The sequence below is a fragment of the Ptychodera flava genome, unplaced genomic scaffold (assembly GCF_041260155.1).
Source record: "Ptychodera flava strain L36383 unplaced genomic scaffold, AS_Pfla_20210202 Scaffold_31__1_contigs__length_3010019_pilon, whole genome shotgun sequence".
Taxonomy (NCBI): Eukaryota; Metazoa; Hemichordata; class Enteropneusta; family Ptychoderidae; genus Ptychodera; species Ptychodera flava.
In genome coordinates, this window is record NW_027248353.1 from 1,011,165 (window position 1) to 1,030,167 (window position 19,003).

A 19,003-nucleotide genomic window follows, 5' to 3' on the forward strand; every position below is an offset into this window, starting at 1 on the left:
AACTTCTTTTTTCTGTTTTTTTTTTATATAGAAAATACCGTGGGGTATCTTCACCCTAAGAACAAATCACGCTCTCTATAGTTTGATTCTGGTATAACGACTGCGTAAATTGGTTTCTCGACGAACACTACATCTCAAAGACAGTTAACCACGTTTTCCGTGCACAAATATACAGAGTGAACAAGCAATTTTTACCCACGTCTGTCGGTCAGAAGAAATATTTACGTTCGCATGGACATTCTCAGTCTTCTCCTTGTGGTGTAAACTCGAAAGATTTTGTTAGACAGGAAGTATGATTTGGTTGCTTTGCTGGGTTTGCCGATAGGGAGAGGCGGATGTATCCCAATCAGATGGCAGTGAAGACTCCGTAGAGTATTGGGAGAAGTCTTAATGGATAACTTAGGAATAGAGATATTTCAAGTTAAGATAAAGGAGACGAAAAGCTTATGAACTTATGAAAAAAAAATCAATTATAAGCTTGATAGCAGCAATGATTCCTGTTGATCCGTGGGGTAGAAATATGTATTCACATGGTCTTCAGATTGGTACAAGTTGATATGTGCGTCTGCAGAGCGTGAATGTTTGCAGTATTCAATTTTTGACCAACACAGGTCGTTGAGACACCCTCAATGAGTCTACTGACCCTTAAAGTACGGCTCTTTCGCAGGGCGATAGAAACCTAAGTATAAAGGCATTGCCTGAATTGCAGATCCCATTATTACGCAAATTACAGATACTATCACTGTCAGAAAGTAGTCGCTCTGAACTAAAGGGACGACATATAAACAGATTGCAATGACTCCACAGAGCTTGTCTATCTGTAGATTTATAGTGTTTTTGTGTTTCTTCAGTTGGTGTTCAACAGGGTGTGATATGCTGAGATGCTGCAATAACGCTACACACGTTGATAATATTTCATTTAGCAACTTTGTCGGAAAACGTCCTCAAACTACCCTTCAACAACCTAGACTTTGTCAATTTCGCATGAAACGATAGTGAATTACTGCCAACAATTCGGGCGCAAAATACGAATTTTATCTGTGCAAAATGTATGTAAGGGGCAGGACGCTGAAGGATTTCGTGTATCACGATGTCTGAGTTCCTGCTGTATTTCTCTGTTCGGTCCTTAGTACATTATCCATCCCCGAAAATTACAAGGCCGGGTCATTTTGTTCAGTGCGTAGCTCTGGAAATGAACTCTGCCTTTGAATAATGTGTCATTGACTTCCAAATAAACTAAGTCCGGTTTATCTTTCGGACCTTTACTGAATGTAGTCGTATTTCAACATTGACGGACTACAGTTTGCAAGAGTGGTTCAGTGGATGTCCGACCGCTATTTAAAGAGGCACTCCCACTTGGTAACATTTTTAAAACACTTTTTTGAATGCCAATCGTCGATATTTGAGGTGGCGACTGCGCGCGGATCGCGAGATATCGATAAAAGCATGCCCTCAAAAAAGTAAAAGTTTGAATTCCGGTGGCCCACCTAAATTCAGATTCCGAACATAGAATGTTCGACCCTTGGGCCATTGTCAACTAAGCTAGGGAGTACAAGTCTACGCTAACGCTGCTGTACGCTATAGTACCACTGGCGTTAGTGATCGGTCATTCCCCAATGGAAGAAAGCCGAGTCTTACTGACTCGGCCAAAAAGAAAAAAAAAAGAAAAAAGAAAAAGAACGTTTGCTGATTCCACTAGTATAGCCGCTGAGAAACTATCGGGAGCGCCTCGGCATTCTTACCCATTGATAATCGATGCATCGATGGTCTGTGACTCAATTCTGGTAGCACACTAAGATTGACCCTTTCTACAGGAAAACTGTCTCAATATTTAGAGTACATTTGACTTGAAAAAAAACCAACATTTCATCTCGACAACAGCCGGGATAATCGCGGTAGGCGCACCTAGGTAAACACATCTTTGCCTTGCTAAGAGCGCACTGCACGGATTGCCGACTCGAGTCGACAATGCAATACAATACAGTGGCAATGGACGTTGACAGAATTTCAACATTTGAAACTGAATATGGCAAAAACTACCTTGACGCGGTAGGAGATGATATCAGTGATCTAAATCTGAACTATACATTTTCTTGTATATTCAAATTGGAAACATTTTTACGAAACGGAACTTAGTTTCGGCCGACAGGCTGTTTCAGCACTGGCAGACGACAAAATGTGGTCATCAGAGGCGGCTAATATTTTACACGTAAAAAAAACTAATATCTATGTGGTATTGGTTAAATGTATAACACAACTGATTGAGAATAATGAAAACGACAAAAGCTAATGAATAGTTTATAAAAAAACTTACCTGGGGGTGAAGGCATAATGCTGTATATAAAGTCTTCGCTGTGGGAGGTAAATTGATTGCGTCGTTCGAACTTATTATGGACTCCCTGGAATATCGTCAATCAGCACAACAAAAAATCTTCGGGGGATTTCGGGTCATAATCAGAAACGATCATAAAACTTCGGGATGTGAAAAACACGCTCAGGAAATGACATGTTTTTATAGATCGCAGTCGCCACGTCAAATATCAACCGTTGGCATTTAAAAATGTGTTTTAAAAATGTTACAAAGTGGGAATGCCACTTTAGTATCAAAATTGTAAACATATCTTATCTCAATGAATCAATATTATGTGACTTATTCTTGCCAACGGATCGTCTGATACATAGGCTAGCCAAGTAACTGTATTAGGTTTACCCCTACTATACAGTCGGAAAACGTAATGGATAGTATAAAACTTAATGGATTCTCCAACAAGTTCATTTATGCTCGATGGAAGTTTTGCAAATGCAATAATTGATGGCACGAATAATATTGCTAGTGGCCTGGGTCAAATGTCTTGCCATTGAACAATATCTTGAACTTACATATTGACTACTTATTCATTGAACATTATTGCTATTGACTCCATAAAAGTAATGAAAGGTTGAGAAGAATAGAGGCTGAGGCGTGTCAAAGACTGACAGACGGAAGATCGGAGCTTAATCCATGAATACCTCGGCCTTCGTCCGCGAGGACTTTAAAGTTCCCACTAACATTTTATTAAGCGGGGACTATGACATTGACCATGGCTAGTTTACAAATATCACAGTATGTCGAGAATATTTATAGAATAGTATAGGGAGAACGTTATGTGTAACAAATAGAATTGGTGAAAATATGAAAGGTAATGACAACATTGTAAATGCACATTGTACCAATCACAACTTTCACTCATTACTGCCATTGATCAGCACTAGGATTACATAGGGTAGACGTAAGGGTAAGATTCATAAATTTAAGCCAAGCTTGAATACTACGATTTTATACTTGTATGGAACCAACTTACGTTGCAAAATTATTGCATGTTTTGATGGCTGCGACAGTTTGTTAAGTCTGTTCTCATTCGCCGCAGTGTGATAGGGACAAGGCAAGCGAAAAGCAAGCACCAATTTACAGCAGAAACTTTCGCTTCACTATAATAGTGAGTAAGTGGATCGAATCGGCCGAGCATCACTCAAGTAACAGAACGAAGGATACTTGGTACACCATGGGTATGCTATCCCCTACATTTAGTTCACTTAAAGTTGCCATTGATTGTAAACATATTGGAACCGTTACAATACGACCATAAACCTATACCATTGTCATGAGAGCCTGAAGGCTTCAGATTTCTGTCTTTGTGTCATAATCTGTGTGCGGTGTATCGAGAGTGTCCCAGTTAAACAGGAAACAGACTAAATGTCATAAACACTAGTAGAAATCTAAGTTTCGAAGCACGGTCTGACATTTGCATTTTGTTAGATTGCCGGTGTACACTTCGGTTGTAGAAGCTTGCCCAGCTTTTCACAAAGACTTGTTTACAAACCAGTCCAGGGGTGAGCATTTCTTTGATCGAGGGGCTTTCCGTGTAACCTGAATGCCATGAATCAATGAAATGTCGCGGTGCTGCGCTTGTATGAAGTAAAGCAGTCTTATCACGTAGCTTAGACCCCGCTGAATAGACCCAATTGAGAACCACACACTGGTACCTTCAAATTTGACACAGGGAATGACAGACAAACAAGTATAGTCAGTACTGCGTGCTATCTTTTACACTTTATGCCTTGCTGTGGGTGATTCCAAATTGCACCATTAGTGATATGGTTTCCATTGATTCCCTTGTTCCATTGATTCCCTTCCACTTGTTCAGTGGTCGAAAATTTGGCGCTAAGATTTGAATGCTAGCAAATGTAAGGTACTTACCATCACCTTAAAAAAAACCTATTAAGTTTAATTACCCTGGGATAATTGTTTGCTCGATCATGTTTCTCATATTAAGGATTTGAGTATAATTTTGATTCTAAACTCCTTTTTGTTCAGAACATTGACTCTATTGTAGGTAAAGCCAATCGCATAATTGGTCTCATTAAACGCAATTTTAATTTGATCATTCAAGTTGCTGTCCTTCGACAGCTGTTGATTACTATGGTGCGTCCAATTTTAGAATATAATACAGTTATTTTTAATTCAATTTCTGACCGACAGGCAAACCGTATTGAGTCAATTCAGAAACGTTTTAAATATTTACATCATAAGCAGGGATGTCACAGTGACTCTTCATCTTGGTGTAATTGTGACTATGAATGCTCTGTATTTTATTTAAAATTCAACCTTTGTTCTTACGTACGAAACTATTTGATTGTATGTTTGTGCGTAAATGCCTTTTATCTTCTTGTGACACTACAGATTGTACAGGATTTTTATGGCCATGCGTACCTAGATACTCTGCTAGACATAGACCTCTATTACATACCCTTTACTGTAGAGTTGATGTTACAAAAATGGCCTGATTAGACGTACGTCACGACTTTTTAATGATTTTATTGATAAGATTTGCGAAGTCGATGTTTTTGAAGAATCTCATTCAACTTTTTAAAAACATGTTAATTTGTTTTTGTCATTTTTTGATGTCTAGGGTACTTTTTTGTTTGTTTAAATTTTACTGTATTTTATCCCTTTCTTATTTTCTTGTCTGTAAGTGGCTGTCTGATGAGCAAATAAAATGAAATAAATTAAAATTAAAGACATAACAGATAAACCTTGAAGAGGGTAAATGACCGAGTGTGCAAGTATGACATGTCGTACCCCAGGCCTGGTCGTACCCCAGCAGATGCATTATAATATAGTTTACTCCGATAAATCTGCTTTCCAGCCAATCGACGATCAAAAAGGTAAACATGAACCGTCAATTAACAAACGTGGTGCTTTCAAGACCAGTGTATGCTGGTTATACCTATGTTAAAATGTTGAAGGCAAACTGTCTTCTAAAAGTCAACAACTGAAACCAATGTGTTGCACAATGACTGATGGTTACACCTCTCCAAACTTTCAATGGATGCCAATTTGCATTCAGAGGTCAGCGTAGGTATTCATGCAGTTACAGCTTTCTTTGATCCTATACAGGACATATTTTATCGTCCCTATTTTAGAAGTTCGTAGATCTCCATGCAGGTTTTGACCATTTCGACTATCAATGCAACCGTAAATCCGTATCCGTTGATCTCTGAGTAACCAAAATATTTTAAGGCACCCCTTATTGATTCAAACAATTGCCATTGCGAGAAAAGTCATTAATTCGGCTCTGCATATCCATGTCTGTTAGCTTTCTTTGATGGACCTAATCTGTCACTTTGTAACTTCGCAGGTGACTTATTAGTTTCAAATTTGTTTCGAGCCACTTGCGTACTTCACATATGCTTTGTGTTAAATCACGTTCGTTGCAAACCATCACAACGCCAAGAGAATTAATGTACCTTGTACAAACTATGATCGAAAAATTAACTTCCGTCCTCCGACTTCAAAAACATCGCACCCCATTTCAAAAAGTGGTACATTCCCGGAGGTAAACATACTCTGAATTGACTAGTTACTCCACTCTTAGAAAGGGACAAAATACAATTCTTGCCTAAAAGGGTATCATCGACATATTCATTGATATTGCACTAATTTAGTCTGTAGTGTGGCAGGTGTTATTTCTACAACTGTCCCAAGGCAATTTTGTGAGCCTGTATTAGCACACTGTGATCATTTCAATGACTAGTCTATCTGCAAACAAGTTATCACCCGTATAGAAACATAATTGAGATGATTGACCCTGTCATTTTAGAAGACATCTACATGACCCATGAGCAAATTATGCAACTATAATGAGTCATGGGGACGCACGTCTTGGTTACCACTTGGTATCAATGGTTAATCATTGCCTAAAGCCGTCGGAAAATTGTACGACTGATTGAAATGCATACTTACAGGACGACTGGTTGACATGCACAGTTATTGAAGTGTGATGTCCCATCGTAAAAATGTCTTAATTACCATTTGCGCCAAAACTATCATGAAATCTATCTCGATAATCATAGCAAATATTGAATTTTATTCAGAAACCGACCCTCAATCAAAAAACAACACATATCTAAAGGGATTGAAAGCACTGGAATATAAGGGACAGATCTTTAGATTCTGTGTGATTCAGTGACCTTAGTAACGTTTTCTCCGTCACAATGCTGAACACCTAGCGTTTGTTTACACAGTTGTGATACACATTTACTCGTTGAAGTGATTTCGTTCACTGCGTCTGTGTACATTTTCAACACAAGACGTCTAGTTTAATCGGTCCATGCCTGGATATCAGGCTCCTTATTTGATACACAAGGGTGGACAATACTCATAGCATTTCAACAAAAAGTAATCGGATTGGTGAAAGGCTAAGGAACAAGGAAATCTCATGATTTCTTATTTTTGATGATGCTATATTTGAAGAATTCATAGCTTAAGGTTGATGTTGCATTGGCTTGATTAAATACCTTTGAATATTGTCTAAACCTTGAACAGTGCAGGTTTTCGATGCAAACCATCACCTGTATGGTATTGGGCCTATATGTTACAAGCCATGAATGTGAAAAAAGGGGAGCACAGCAACCGGATGTCGTAAATGCAAAGCGAGCAGCTGCAGGTGATGGTGAAGACCAGCTGGTTTGCATATTGTTGTTCACTTCATAACTTTAGCTTATCGAAGGGGGCGGGAGTTCTGGACTTTCGCTCAAACAGTGTCGGGGGTTTTCTGTTGTCATCGTCCAGCTAGATGTAATACATCACGTTGGCAAAATAACCAGCAGTAGTCGAAACCAGATCTTATCACAATGATTCAATATCAATGCAGCTTATTCTTTGGCCTTAGATCGTGCGACATATAGTCCAAAATTATATTACGTACCCCTGTGTTACACCCAGAGAGTTTGAATTTAACTGATTCTCCATCAAGTTCAGTCACTCCTTTCAAGTATTTTTTCCATTTCAATAAATGATGAAAATTACTAGGCGAATCGTTCATATCCAGTGGCCTGCATGAATCAAATGCATTGTTCACAGTATCTAAAACTTCTGTTTTGACAACTTAGGCCAAAGTAATGAAATTCTTTGTTTTTCGTCCACTCAAAATGGGAAAAGGTAGGCGTCTAAGCGGCTGAAAACACACACACACAGGGAAATTAACACAATGTAATTTGATTGCAGCAAATAAAAAATTGTAACGAAATATTTAGTTCAGAAAAACTAAGCGGTTACGTTATAAAATTTCCTATTCAAATACACTGTGTGTGTTTTTCATGAAAACCTTAAAAACCTAAGCGGGTGGAGACGCAAAACAAAGAATATAATTATTTTGCCTTATCCATTGAATATTATTGCTATTGGCATCTAGAGAAGCTAGAAAATGCAAACGTTTTGCTAAGTACAATTTAAATGTAGTATACCGCGAATTTACAACATTGTTGTACAATGGTTACCAGTGTAGTTGTCGTTCCTTGGCGCAAGTAACAATCACACAGTACGTTTTCAACCACATTTGTAAACAAATAGAGACTTTGTGTGTTGGATGTTTAGCAGCGCATAAAACTGGCGAAAAAACCAGTAATTTTTCGTTTTAATTATTATGCGAATAAATAGGGTTAATTCAGCGTTTTTTTCCATACCGCACATGGTAAATCTGTAAATGTATCTCTCACTGTCACCAACATTACAAATATCTTTATTTACATTAGAGATAAATTAGAATTTAAGTTTGTAAAATAAGTCTGTTACCAAGACGACCGACAAAACCAATAACCAAAGGCGATTGCTTTGATTCTTCACAGTTAGTAAAGTACTGCACTGTCAAAGTTGTTTTGCAATATAACTTGACTTGGCAGTAAGATAACCTTTCCCTCTGTTGTTTCACACCCGGTGCTATCAGTAAAATGTAGTGCTGTAATTATCTATTCAATTTACCTAAACATAACATCATGACGGAATGGAAATGTTCCACTTTCTTCCCGAATCAAAGCACAATTTTGTACTTATTGCTTAGAAGAAACTATTGAGAATCTGTAACCTTTGAAGACATTTAATCAGTATGACCTGATTTTGATTGGTAAAGTGTCACAGTGGTGTAATTGAGGTATAAGGCGTTTACTGTGGGACTAGTGAGTGACTTCTTTGAAATGGTCTTGATCCTTTCTATTAATGCCTTCTTCACGATTGACGCTCTATATTTTAAGTAATCGGGAAATTAAAACTCTTTTTAATTTTTGTTTACATTATTTGTAGGAGAAAAGTAGTGTTTTGTATTGTCTGATTGGAATATTTCGCACGAGGGAATTGCTATGCGTATCGTCATTATAATAGTATGATGAAAATATGAAACTGAATCATTTTGTAATTCAACAACAATTATAGTTCTGACCAGAAGTACCTTTTCAACTTGTACGCTACTTTCATAGAGTTCAACAAGTATCTTTCAATTGTTAACATATGAAACTTATTAAAAGTATTTAGACAAGCATAAAATTGTGTAAAGTGTACAAAAACACATCTCTAAGCGTCTGTTAATGTCATGCCGCATGGAACTTTTGTGGCTAAGTATGGTCAAATTTGCATGACAGGTTGTCGGATATCTACTGAGTTAGTAGTTCAGAATGATAATTATTTAGCGTTATCAATGCCATTAGTTTGACTAGACTCTATTATTATGTTGCTGAGTTTCCTGCAGTGTACCGTGACCTAATTCATCGTCAGCCCACACCTTCAATAGTAGGGCATTGCTACTTTTACCACTTAATTATTGCAGTTTATGTGTGCATACTATCGTTTTGTATTTCATGCCTAACTGACAGTCTTTATTCGCTTTTTTGCAGCGTAGACCGTGGTTAACTTGTCAAATTTACATTAAAGAAAATTGATTTAGTGGTAATCGTTGGCACAGCGATGTCTCAACAGAAAGTAGTTTTCGAGGTACAAGGTGAGTACATCGATAGAGTCAATTGTTTCAACATCCAAATAAAAAAAATTACAACTTCTCTTCTTTGTAGCACGTTTGTTGTTTCAATGTTGTCTCGCCTTTTACCGTTTTCTATAGCCTTATTTGTTCAGGTAACAAATGATTGACGCTGCTGAAAATGCGTTTCTACGAGTATATGCAAAGTGAAGCGAGACCCTTTAACCTTCCAAACTTCTCCCCGTTCAGTTATCAGCTTCTCATTTATTTCATGGAAAATGACATTAATGTTCTTCAAATAGTACTGCATAGTAACAGTATAACATTTTATTGTTTGACATTTCTTTCATATTACAGTGACAAAGAACGTCCTGCTGCATTGGTCGTCTGCTCGTACCTAGGATGGCCAATCACTGGTGGAGTGGCCGCTGCTGTTCATCAACTGATTTATTATTTGCATGCAATAGGGTTGGCAATATATTGCACTGCCTTCAAAGTAAATAATGAAGAGCAGAATGAATTTCGCAAATCTGGCATTAATCTCGTTTATCCAAATCCTCCGCGTTTATATCGTCAAGACAAGCAAGAAATAACATGGCTTCATAATCATAAGACGTATTTTCCTGACATCAGCAAATTAGAGTCAGTTAAAATGGTCTGCAGTTTTAGCATGGTGACATCAATACCAGCTACCGCTATTAGAGAAGATGTCTTCCCTGATGCGTCATTTTACCTTGTAAACCCGTATAAACTTGACACCCCTTTGACTATTCTTGGTTACGATGAATATCGATACAAAATTTGGAAAGAATATGCAATAGATAGTAGTAAGGACGCTAAAGCCGTATTTTCGATTGGTTCGGAAATATTTGACCACTTTGATGACTACTATCAACGTGTTGATGAGGTGATAAAACACTTTTCTTTAATGCTTACGCCGGATGACGATCTTTTCGACCTTAAACGATCCACTAAAATTCCTGACAGTGGCAAGTTTCAGATTTTGATGTTCGTTGACGAAGTTGATATTGAAAAGCTATCAAGCAAATCTGTTTTAGTACGAGCTATGAATAACGTGGCGAAATCTTTTCATGGGGTTGGAAAAGAACCCCCAAAGTGGGTCATTGTGTCAATACCGAAAGGACGCGAGGACGTTGTGAAAAAGAAAATATTAAAGCTCAAATCTCATTCCCATCTCAAAATTACCTTCAAGTCATTCGAAGTTTCAGAAGCTATAAACTTGCTCCAGGAATCACATTTACTAATTGTGCCTCCATCTTCGAACAACTCGGTTAAATTGTCACTCTCTGCAATTGCAATCGGAATCCCACTTCTGGTACCACAGTATTCGTCTAGTCAAAAGGCAATCGACGAGTATTTACCTGATTTATATGCATATGAAAGCGCTGTTGATATGACGAGTAACCACACCGAGCTTTTGAGTAAAATAAAAAATGCTATTAATAAATATTCCCCGTACACTGAGAAGGCTGCAGCATTGAGAAAAATGCTGAAGGTTAAGGCGAAGAAACTATCAGACGATGTGAAAAAGATGTTGATGAATTTTATAAGTCAGCATGAAGATTTCAAACTTGTCAACCCAGGGGAAGAAGCACCTGAGAGACCAGGTAGGCATTTTTTAAAGATCGACGATGGTCTCCTTACTTCACACTGCATGAAAACGCAATAATACAGATAAATTCACATTAATGAGTTGCCTGTATTATAGAATAATACACGTGAATTCACATGAATCCACATGAATACAGGCTTTCTGAATACAAGCAATGGATTATTAACTGTATTCACCTGTATATGCACTGTTCAGCTAAAATACAGGCAATAATTCATGCTAATACAGTAAGTATTATAGCGTTTTTTATGCAGTGTCAGAAGCGGCATCAAATTTTGAAATCACATGTGTGATGTCAGGTGTATGAAACACGTCATTTTTTAAACGAGTATTTCCCTTGGCTAATTTTAGAAGGGCATCCCGGTATTCTATGTCCCCTAGGTATATGTACCTACTTCAAAGTGGGTTTACATTATGTTCCTGTGTTTCTCTGCCACTCTCCGGTTTGGCTATCTCGTTATCCAATTACATCGGAGCTCTATTAAAAAGTGTCCCATAGTCGTCCAATATACATACATTGCTACTCAAAAAACGTCCTTTCGCAGTGTTTTGCAACATATCCCTCAAACCGGACAGTGGTGCGTAATGTTGCCTTGGTTAACAAAAGAAAACATAATGATGAATCCTAATTTGTAGGTCAGAATTCTTAGAGGGTCACAGCCATAAGCAGTATATTACTCCCACTCCCGGTCATTCAATTGATGAACCAGCGACCAAAAAGCGAAAGCTGCAAAGTGGTATGTGTATCTCAGAAAGGCAATTTCTTTGATACTCGACTGACCACATAACGCTTTCATCGCTTTGCTTTCACCCGACTTTTATAATGCCCCATGCCATTAACTGTATTTTGCATCTACATACACAAAAAGCACTACAGACTTATGAGAGAGTTTTGCTTGCCGTTATTAAGCCACGTTGTGTTTGAAAATGTAGACCCGTTCCGGATTTATAAATCACTTTTCATCATTGTTTAAGGAACTTGCTGTGGACGATATGTAAAAGCTTCACAAGCATAGCATAGGGAGTCTTGTTTTTGATCTGTAAAATAGGAACCTTCCTCATGATCTTAGTTATTATTTACAGTTGATTGAACATGGCAGATAAACAACATTCAAATTTAGCGAATGTTTGAACGAACGAACGAATAAATGAACGAACGAACGACTGGATGAATACATGATCTTTGGTGCTGGTTTAGGGCGATGGAATTCACGCGCTTTTACACAAATGTATAACGCGAAGTCATTTTAGGGCCGAAACTAGAAAATTATGAAGTTAATAAAACGCAGGCTGTGCGTTCGTTGCCAGTGTTTTAGCAAAGTTCTGTCGTCACTCTTTATTAATCATTATTACATAAGATACATTAGGCTCCAAACCACCCTGTCGAAAGAATTACAATAAGACACAGATAATGGGGCTAATATATGCAAATATTTCCCTTGAAAATGTAACACATTATGAGGTTGGCATTCCTATTTTCCACGAAATTAAGTTGGAATCCCTATTTTTGAACGAGTTTCAACGGTTCCTTTATAATTGTACTATTTATCGTCAGACAAATGTACACGAGGCGAAGAGCAAATAGAAGTCATCCAAATCCTACAAGTGACACGGAATCTGAGGAAAAATCAGGTATGTACTAATCGACATTCTAATTATAAACAAGATGCAATTTCATTAAACTTCAATTACTTCATAAGGATTACTGTGTGTATAGATATATTGAACAAATCAACTGACAGAGTGTTTACTTCTTTTTTTAAAGTACATGTTACTGAACATTCACAGGTCTTAACTTACCTGGAGAGCGCTCGGAAGAATCGAATATTAATCCAAGTCCAACATCGCCAAGTGATTCAGAAGCCCAGAGGCCGGGACTTGGAGGCGGTATGTAAACTCAGATTTATGTAATATTATATTTATGATTATATGAATATCAACTTTTGTTTTAAGCGACATCTTCTTACATTGCAATTGTTTCACGTAAAATTACAGTGCAACATATGCAATTGTTTGTAGCTCTCAAGAGTTACAAGTATACAGCGAATTGCTTCACAACCACTGATAAATTATTAGACGCATTGAAGGGTTTGCTGAATGCATGGGACTAAAGCGTGGTATACTATCAGTGATCCTTGTAATTCGTGAATTCAAATGCACGATAGAATTTATAAATACTCTCGCCATATCATTTGACTCGCATGTTTGGAAATCTTTTACACCAGAAGATCTCCTAGCCTGGGTTGACGGTTGGAATTTGACATGAACCCTTTCACTAGCCTGGAAATATTATCTAGATACGTTTGCCGCAATTCCCATCAATAATCACAGCTTTTTTGGCTGAATATATCTTCAGGTCAAATGTCTCCTGAGGACGATAAAAACGGATCAAACTCACAATCTGAGCAAGAAGGAACGGTAGGAAAAAAGCGAAAACTTAAAAAAGGTCAGTACATTTACATCTTGTGTGAAATATGTTTAGTAAGACTGACACATTGTCTGTTGCATGGAAATCTATGAAAACTGAGCACACAACTTTTTTTCAAATCGATGTGTAAAACATCAAATGTATAGCGTGTTTACTTTGCAAAATGTAATTCCGTGTTCTTTGGACACTTTGACTGACATCGACTAACCGAAAGGACTACTGTTCGTTCACACTCATCCTTGACCCTAACACAACATGATGTCATTGCTGGCATAAACAAATGAAACTAGCAATGTCTTACGGATCCAGTACCAGGCAGACTTCTGGCAATGGTACTGGTATCTATTATATTTGTTTAATTCAATATTTAGATTGTGGTCCAATCTGTCTTATTTAGGTGATGATCCACAGAAAGACAAGCAGGGGAATGGATCAAGTACAAACAACGGCAGTAATGGTAATGGAAACCATTCCAATCCTGATGATACAAATCAAAATACACAAGGTAGATATCAATATTCCCTATGAAATGCCTCTAATCCCGACCCATCGATGTATTTGTGAGTATTAATACGCCTTCACCTTCATCTGTTCGTGTGCAAGGAATAAAGCTCAAAACTTGGATTATTTAAATGCCACTGTAAAAACTAAATTGGTCAAATCGCGGAAAGATAAAATTTCCTTTGCCTGAAGTCAAATTTCTAGTTACTTACAATTCCTTTCTGTTACCATTTTCTTGACATTACTGTATTAGTTGGAGCGATTAAATGGTTGAAAATGATAATCTCTAGTTTTTTTATCGAAAGTCATCAAATTGTACTGTTGTTATTACTATTATTATACTAATTTCAATATCCAATGAGCTTAAGATCGAAATTTTAGTTTTGCCGTGTCTGCTGATGATGGCATTTCTGTCGACATTGCTGCAAAGTGCAAATAGACATCGTGCCGTCTAGTTTTCAAATACAAAATACATATTCATGATTTTTGGCAGGTAACATGCGTGTCGATTGCGTCAGCGTGCGTGTCAGTGGTGGTGTGCCCGAGAACGACAGATCAATGGTTGACATAGAGGATGATCTATTCAGACATGAACGCACTGACACAAATGCTCAGCAGTTCATGAATGGAGTTACCTCGATTCATCAAGACCTTTCTGCAGAAAGCATTGAAAAAGGGAGTCTGAACTTCATCATACGATGTGGTTCTTCAGATGCAGCTGACGCGTTGTGGAATGCCTACAGCAGTGGACGGTTAGATGGAATGGCGGATAAAACTTTTCTATCCATACCTATTCTGGATGACATTGGTGCCAGGATGCTGTCTTTGGAAACTTTTGTAGATTATCAGGAATACTTACAGTGTAAGGAAGAGATCACACGCAGAGGTATGTGACGGTGAATTTCATTCATGTCTTGTAAATTTTACATTTTCAATGTTATGCACTTCAGTTTATAAATCCAGAGGTCGGCTATGTTTCCCAAACATCAACGTTGCATTCGCACGAAAAGTTACAAATATACAAATCAAAGAACCCAAAATCAAAGAAAAGGCATTAATGTGATCATTGTCATTCAATCTTCACGGATCACTCGTAGAATCGTTGTAGATTCTACTCTGCTTACAAATTCTCTTTGATCAGATATAAACAGCCGTGTATCTTCAGAAGGTGCCAAATCTGCGGAAGATTTGTGTGACGTTGAGCTGGTAAGCATAATGAATATGGAAGCTGAGACGCAGGCGAAAGAGCAAAACATCAAAATCGAATGGAAGCGGATCGAAGTGAAGACAAAGACCAAGGACAAACTGCAATCGACAGTCTCCGGGGACAGTCAACCTTCAGCGAAAGTGAGAAAACCTGTATGGATGACTGGGTGATGCTGAAAAGAAGAATGCAACAATCTACTGACAAGTTGGTCCTCCAAGAAGACGGGGAAAAATTGAAACAACAAACGAAGATGCTGACATGCGATGTGTTATCGATGAAATATATCACTACAGGAAAGATTGAAGAACTTGAGAAGATGAGATTATCTCACGACCGAATAATGAAAGGTTAGTGTGTAATCATGTTAGAAGGAGGCGTAAATTTGCTAGATAGTATACTCATATATTTTTCAATACTGTCTTCATAATACATCAGAGATTATCCGTGATAACCTCATACTCATCCTGTCAATTTTCTCTTGAATGAAGAAACTCATTCTGATGTAAGAATTACAAAAGCCACAAGTGTTTTACATGGCATTAATTTGTGCAGATTTTACCAAAACTGTTCCTACAACTTTTAAGGCGATACCGAAGGATTCAAGTATGTGGGCAACCGTTGCTAAGGAAAATTTGTTAAATCCACGAAAATATGACTTTTTGTGTAGTTACTGCAAGATGCAAAACAATGGCACCAAATTCGAGCATACGCATGGTTGTTAGTCATGAAACGCGTGACGTCATAGTATGCAGATTAGCACAGCATATTTTTGAAAATATTTAGCTACTCTAAATTTGCTCAAAATCTCCTGAAATTTTACGTAGTGATACTTGACTATTTTGATCCTATTCTCGCCATATCACAAAAAATATTTAGAATTTTCTAAAATGCTTAGCCTTATGTACCTTGGTGGTGTCTATAATTTTGCCGAAATTTTCACTTGCAGTAGTGCGCATTTGGAACACTGCCAGCCTTATCAATCGCGCGCATCACGCCCATTGAATCCTTCGGTATCACCTAAAATGTAAACAAATCACATTATAACACACCTCATCCGCAGTCTGTGTTCTAATTCGCCAATTGATAGTCACGTGGGATGCGTTCTTTTTGTGCTGATCCACGTAAACGACGTCATCAGGCATCATTTGTCGGAACTGTTGCCTGCCAGGCATCAGTTCCGAAAAATAATGCCCGCTGACGTCAATAAAACATTGGCGCATGCGCGAACTGGAATGTAGACAAAGATGTCGTCTGCGGTCGAGCGAAACGATAGTTGAGAAATTTCTCGGTTTATCCTACTTTCTGAAGAAGAACTGAATGCTCTGGTTTCCAACAAGGACTCGAAACGAACGAAAACGATAATCAAAGGTGCATTGAACATTTTGCAGAAGTATTGCGACCCTGTCGGGAAAACTTTTTTTGCCGAACCACTTACACATATTACATCATTCAAGCGACAAGTTTTGTGTATAGTATGTTCTTATGCATGGCTACGGATGAGGTGTGTTATAAAACACATATTGACAGGCCATGCGGGCGACAGCATACGTCTTTAACCCCTCGGGCCTGTGAGTCACCCAAAAAAACAGACTGTTTCCCTCGGCCTACGGCCTCGGGAAACAGTCTGTTTTTGGGGGTGACTCACAGTCCCTCGGGGTACAGACGTATGCTGTTGCCCTAATGGCCAGTCAATATGTGTATACTGTTTTCAACAAAATGACCACCGCTTTTAAGTTGGGTAGCAACTGAGTGCAACACATTTTGATTTATCTAATCAATTTTCAGTTATTATTGTAAATTACTATAACCACAGGCGCCAGAGTCATCGCCAAGTTCACGGTTAAATCACATTTATACTCAAGAAGTGTAAATCACAGAAGTCAGGTTATCATGTTGGTAGAATGAATGGAAGGGACAAATAAGGCGAGAGTGATACATACTTGGCCACCTAGATCATGTTTCACGTTGCTGACCCCTTGGTTCAATCACCCACCAATAATCCCAAAGTGAATGATTTGAACATCTTACGTAAATCAATTCAAAAAACCCCAAGACCAAGTTTCGGAGTGGTCAATCAAGGGGTATCAAAGATATTGTTAAGGTTCCAAGACAAGAAATGTGACCTTTTTAATCTAACAATTCTCTAACGGTTAATAAAATCAGAACCCCCGTAAAGTATACATTTTCTGAAAGCCTACATATATGGGAACATTTTGGTAACCACAGTGTCACCATTATTTACATAACTATCACGTGACAAGATAATTTACATAACCTTTCAAAAGTCGGTTTCCCTATGTTTTGTCTCAATACTTCAAAATATCTTACTCAAACTTGCTGGAATGCAAGCTGTCACAATGCTCTTTCAAAGTGTGTCTCAGATTTTTTATATCTTGCTTAGTTTTTTGCAGCACAATTTTAAAGAAATCAACTATGGTAAAATTCACTGCTCTGGAAGTTTTTCTGGCATAAAAACTGTTTAAGAAGGTTTAAAAAAATTCTGAGACACACTTTTGAAGACCTGTAGGATAGCTTGCACTCACATGAATTTCAGCCATATATCTCAAAGCATTGAAACAAAACATAGGGAAAACCGATTTTTGAAAGGTTATGCAAATTACCTGTCACGTGATAGTTATGTAAACAATGGTGACATTTTGGTAACCAAAATGTTCCCCTATATCTAGGCTTTCCGAAAATATACAATTTACGGGGGTTCTGAGCTTATTAAACAACAGAGAATTGTTAGTTTAAAATGGTCAATTTCTTGTCTTGGACCTTAAAGGGACAAAGTCAGCCATATTTCATGAATTTTGTTTGATACGAGATACTACTTATATTGGTCGACATGTTGAAATATACTGAATGAATTGGTGACCATGTATATAGTTGACGCCTGTTTTAGACAAATTAAATGAAACCAGCGCGAAATTGAATTAATGGTCATGAACATTAATTCATTTTCATGATGGTTTCATGTATCGTGTCTTAAACCAGGGTCGAATATGCGCAATGGTCACCCATTCAATCAGTATCTTTCAACATGTCGAACAATATAGGTAGTATCTCGTATCAAACTAAATTCATGAAAAATAGCCGACCTTGTCCCTTTAAATAAATATCTAGAAAAATCCCACGATGTATACATTTCCTTACGGTTTGAACAAATTAGACCTAGGTCACCTTTTGCAACCTGCACACAAAATTTGAAACCAATCGGACAAACTGTTTTTCGGGAGATGATTTTTTGACCAACGCACGGAAAACTGCCCCCAAATACAAATTCCAGCATGATTTGAATAAGCGTTATTGATGTCCATCAATAATGGCGCGCAAATAGTAACGCCTCTTCCTCTCCACATTTCAGGAACCACCCCCCCCCCCTTAAAGTTTTCAGCATTTTCAGTGACCCCCTCACATTCCTCCGACCAGCCAGGCCGTTTATAATGACGGTTCCGTTTACATAGTGTTCCGTAAGCATTGCAACCAGGGTATCGTCGGCTGCGACGTTATAACAGTGTTCGCGCCATTAAGATTTATTAGATTTTTGTACTCGAAAAAGAGCGTAACTTTGTCTGAGATAAATTTGTAGGTCTTTCCTTTGTTTGAAAACGTGTATAACTTCGCGAAAGATACGTGTTGTTTGAGATCATCAGGCATTTGCTCAGTATACCAACGCCTTGTCCCGTTTTTATTTTGGTCAGCGGGACAACATGTCCAACAATATTTTTTTCTGGTGAGAACACTGCTCTAACTTTCAAAGCAATGGAATTAGCCGTGTCTGAAAAGAAGAAGAATATGAAGATGAACATAAATTTGACTTTGTTGTGTGTACCGGTGCTTTACTGTGCTGTTTTGTGTATAACCATAAACAGTAGAGGGGAAGAGTGTATTACGAACTTTGCCCTAGTGTTATGGATTACTGATGGGTATAACTGCGATTATTAACA

At 37.9% G+C, this 19,003-nt stretch overlaps 1 protein-coding gene across 1 annotated transcript in view; it reads left to right on the plus strand.

Moving 5' to 3' along the window:
• The window catches only part of LOC139127429 (uncharacterized), a 53,145-nt gene that overhangs the window by 10,838 nt on the left and 23,304 nt on the right, over nucleotides 1–19,003 (plus strand). Inside the window, exons 2-8 of the mRNA XM_070693354.1 lie at nucleotides 9,205–9,308; nucleotides 9,642–10,912; nucleotides 12,706–12,804; nucleotides 13,274–13,363; nucleotides 13,743–13,850; nucleotides 14,340–14,732; nucleotides 14,988–15,400. Coding sequence (XP_070549455.1) covers nucleotides 9,937–10,912; nucleotides 12,706–12,804; nucleotides 13,274–13,363; nucleotides 13,743–13,850; nucleotides 14,340–14,732; nucleotides 14,988–15,223 — 1,902 coding nt within the window. The 5' untranslated portion in view covers nucleotides 9,205–9,308; nucleotides 9,642–9,936 and the 3' untranslated portion in view covers nucleotides 15,224–15,400. The remainder of the gene's footprint in view (nucleotides 1–9,204; nucleotides 9,309–9,641; nucleotides 10,913–12,705; nucleotides 12,805–13,273; nucleotides 13,364–13,742; nucleotides 13,851–14,339; nucleotides 14,733–14,987; nucleotides 15,401–19,003) is intronic.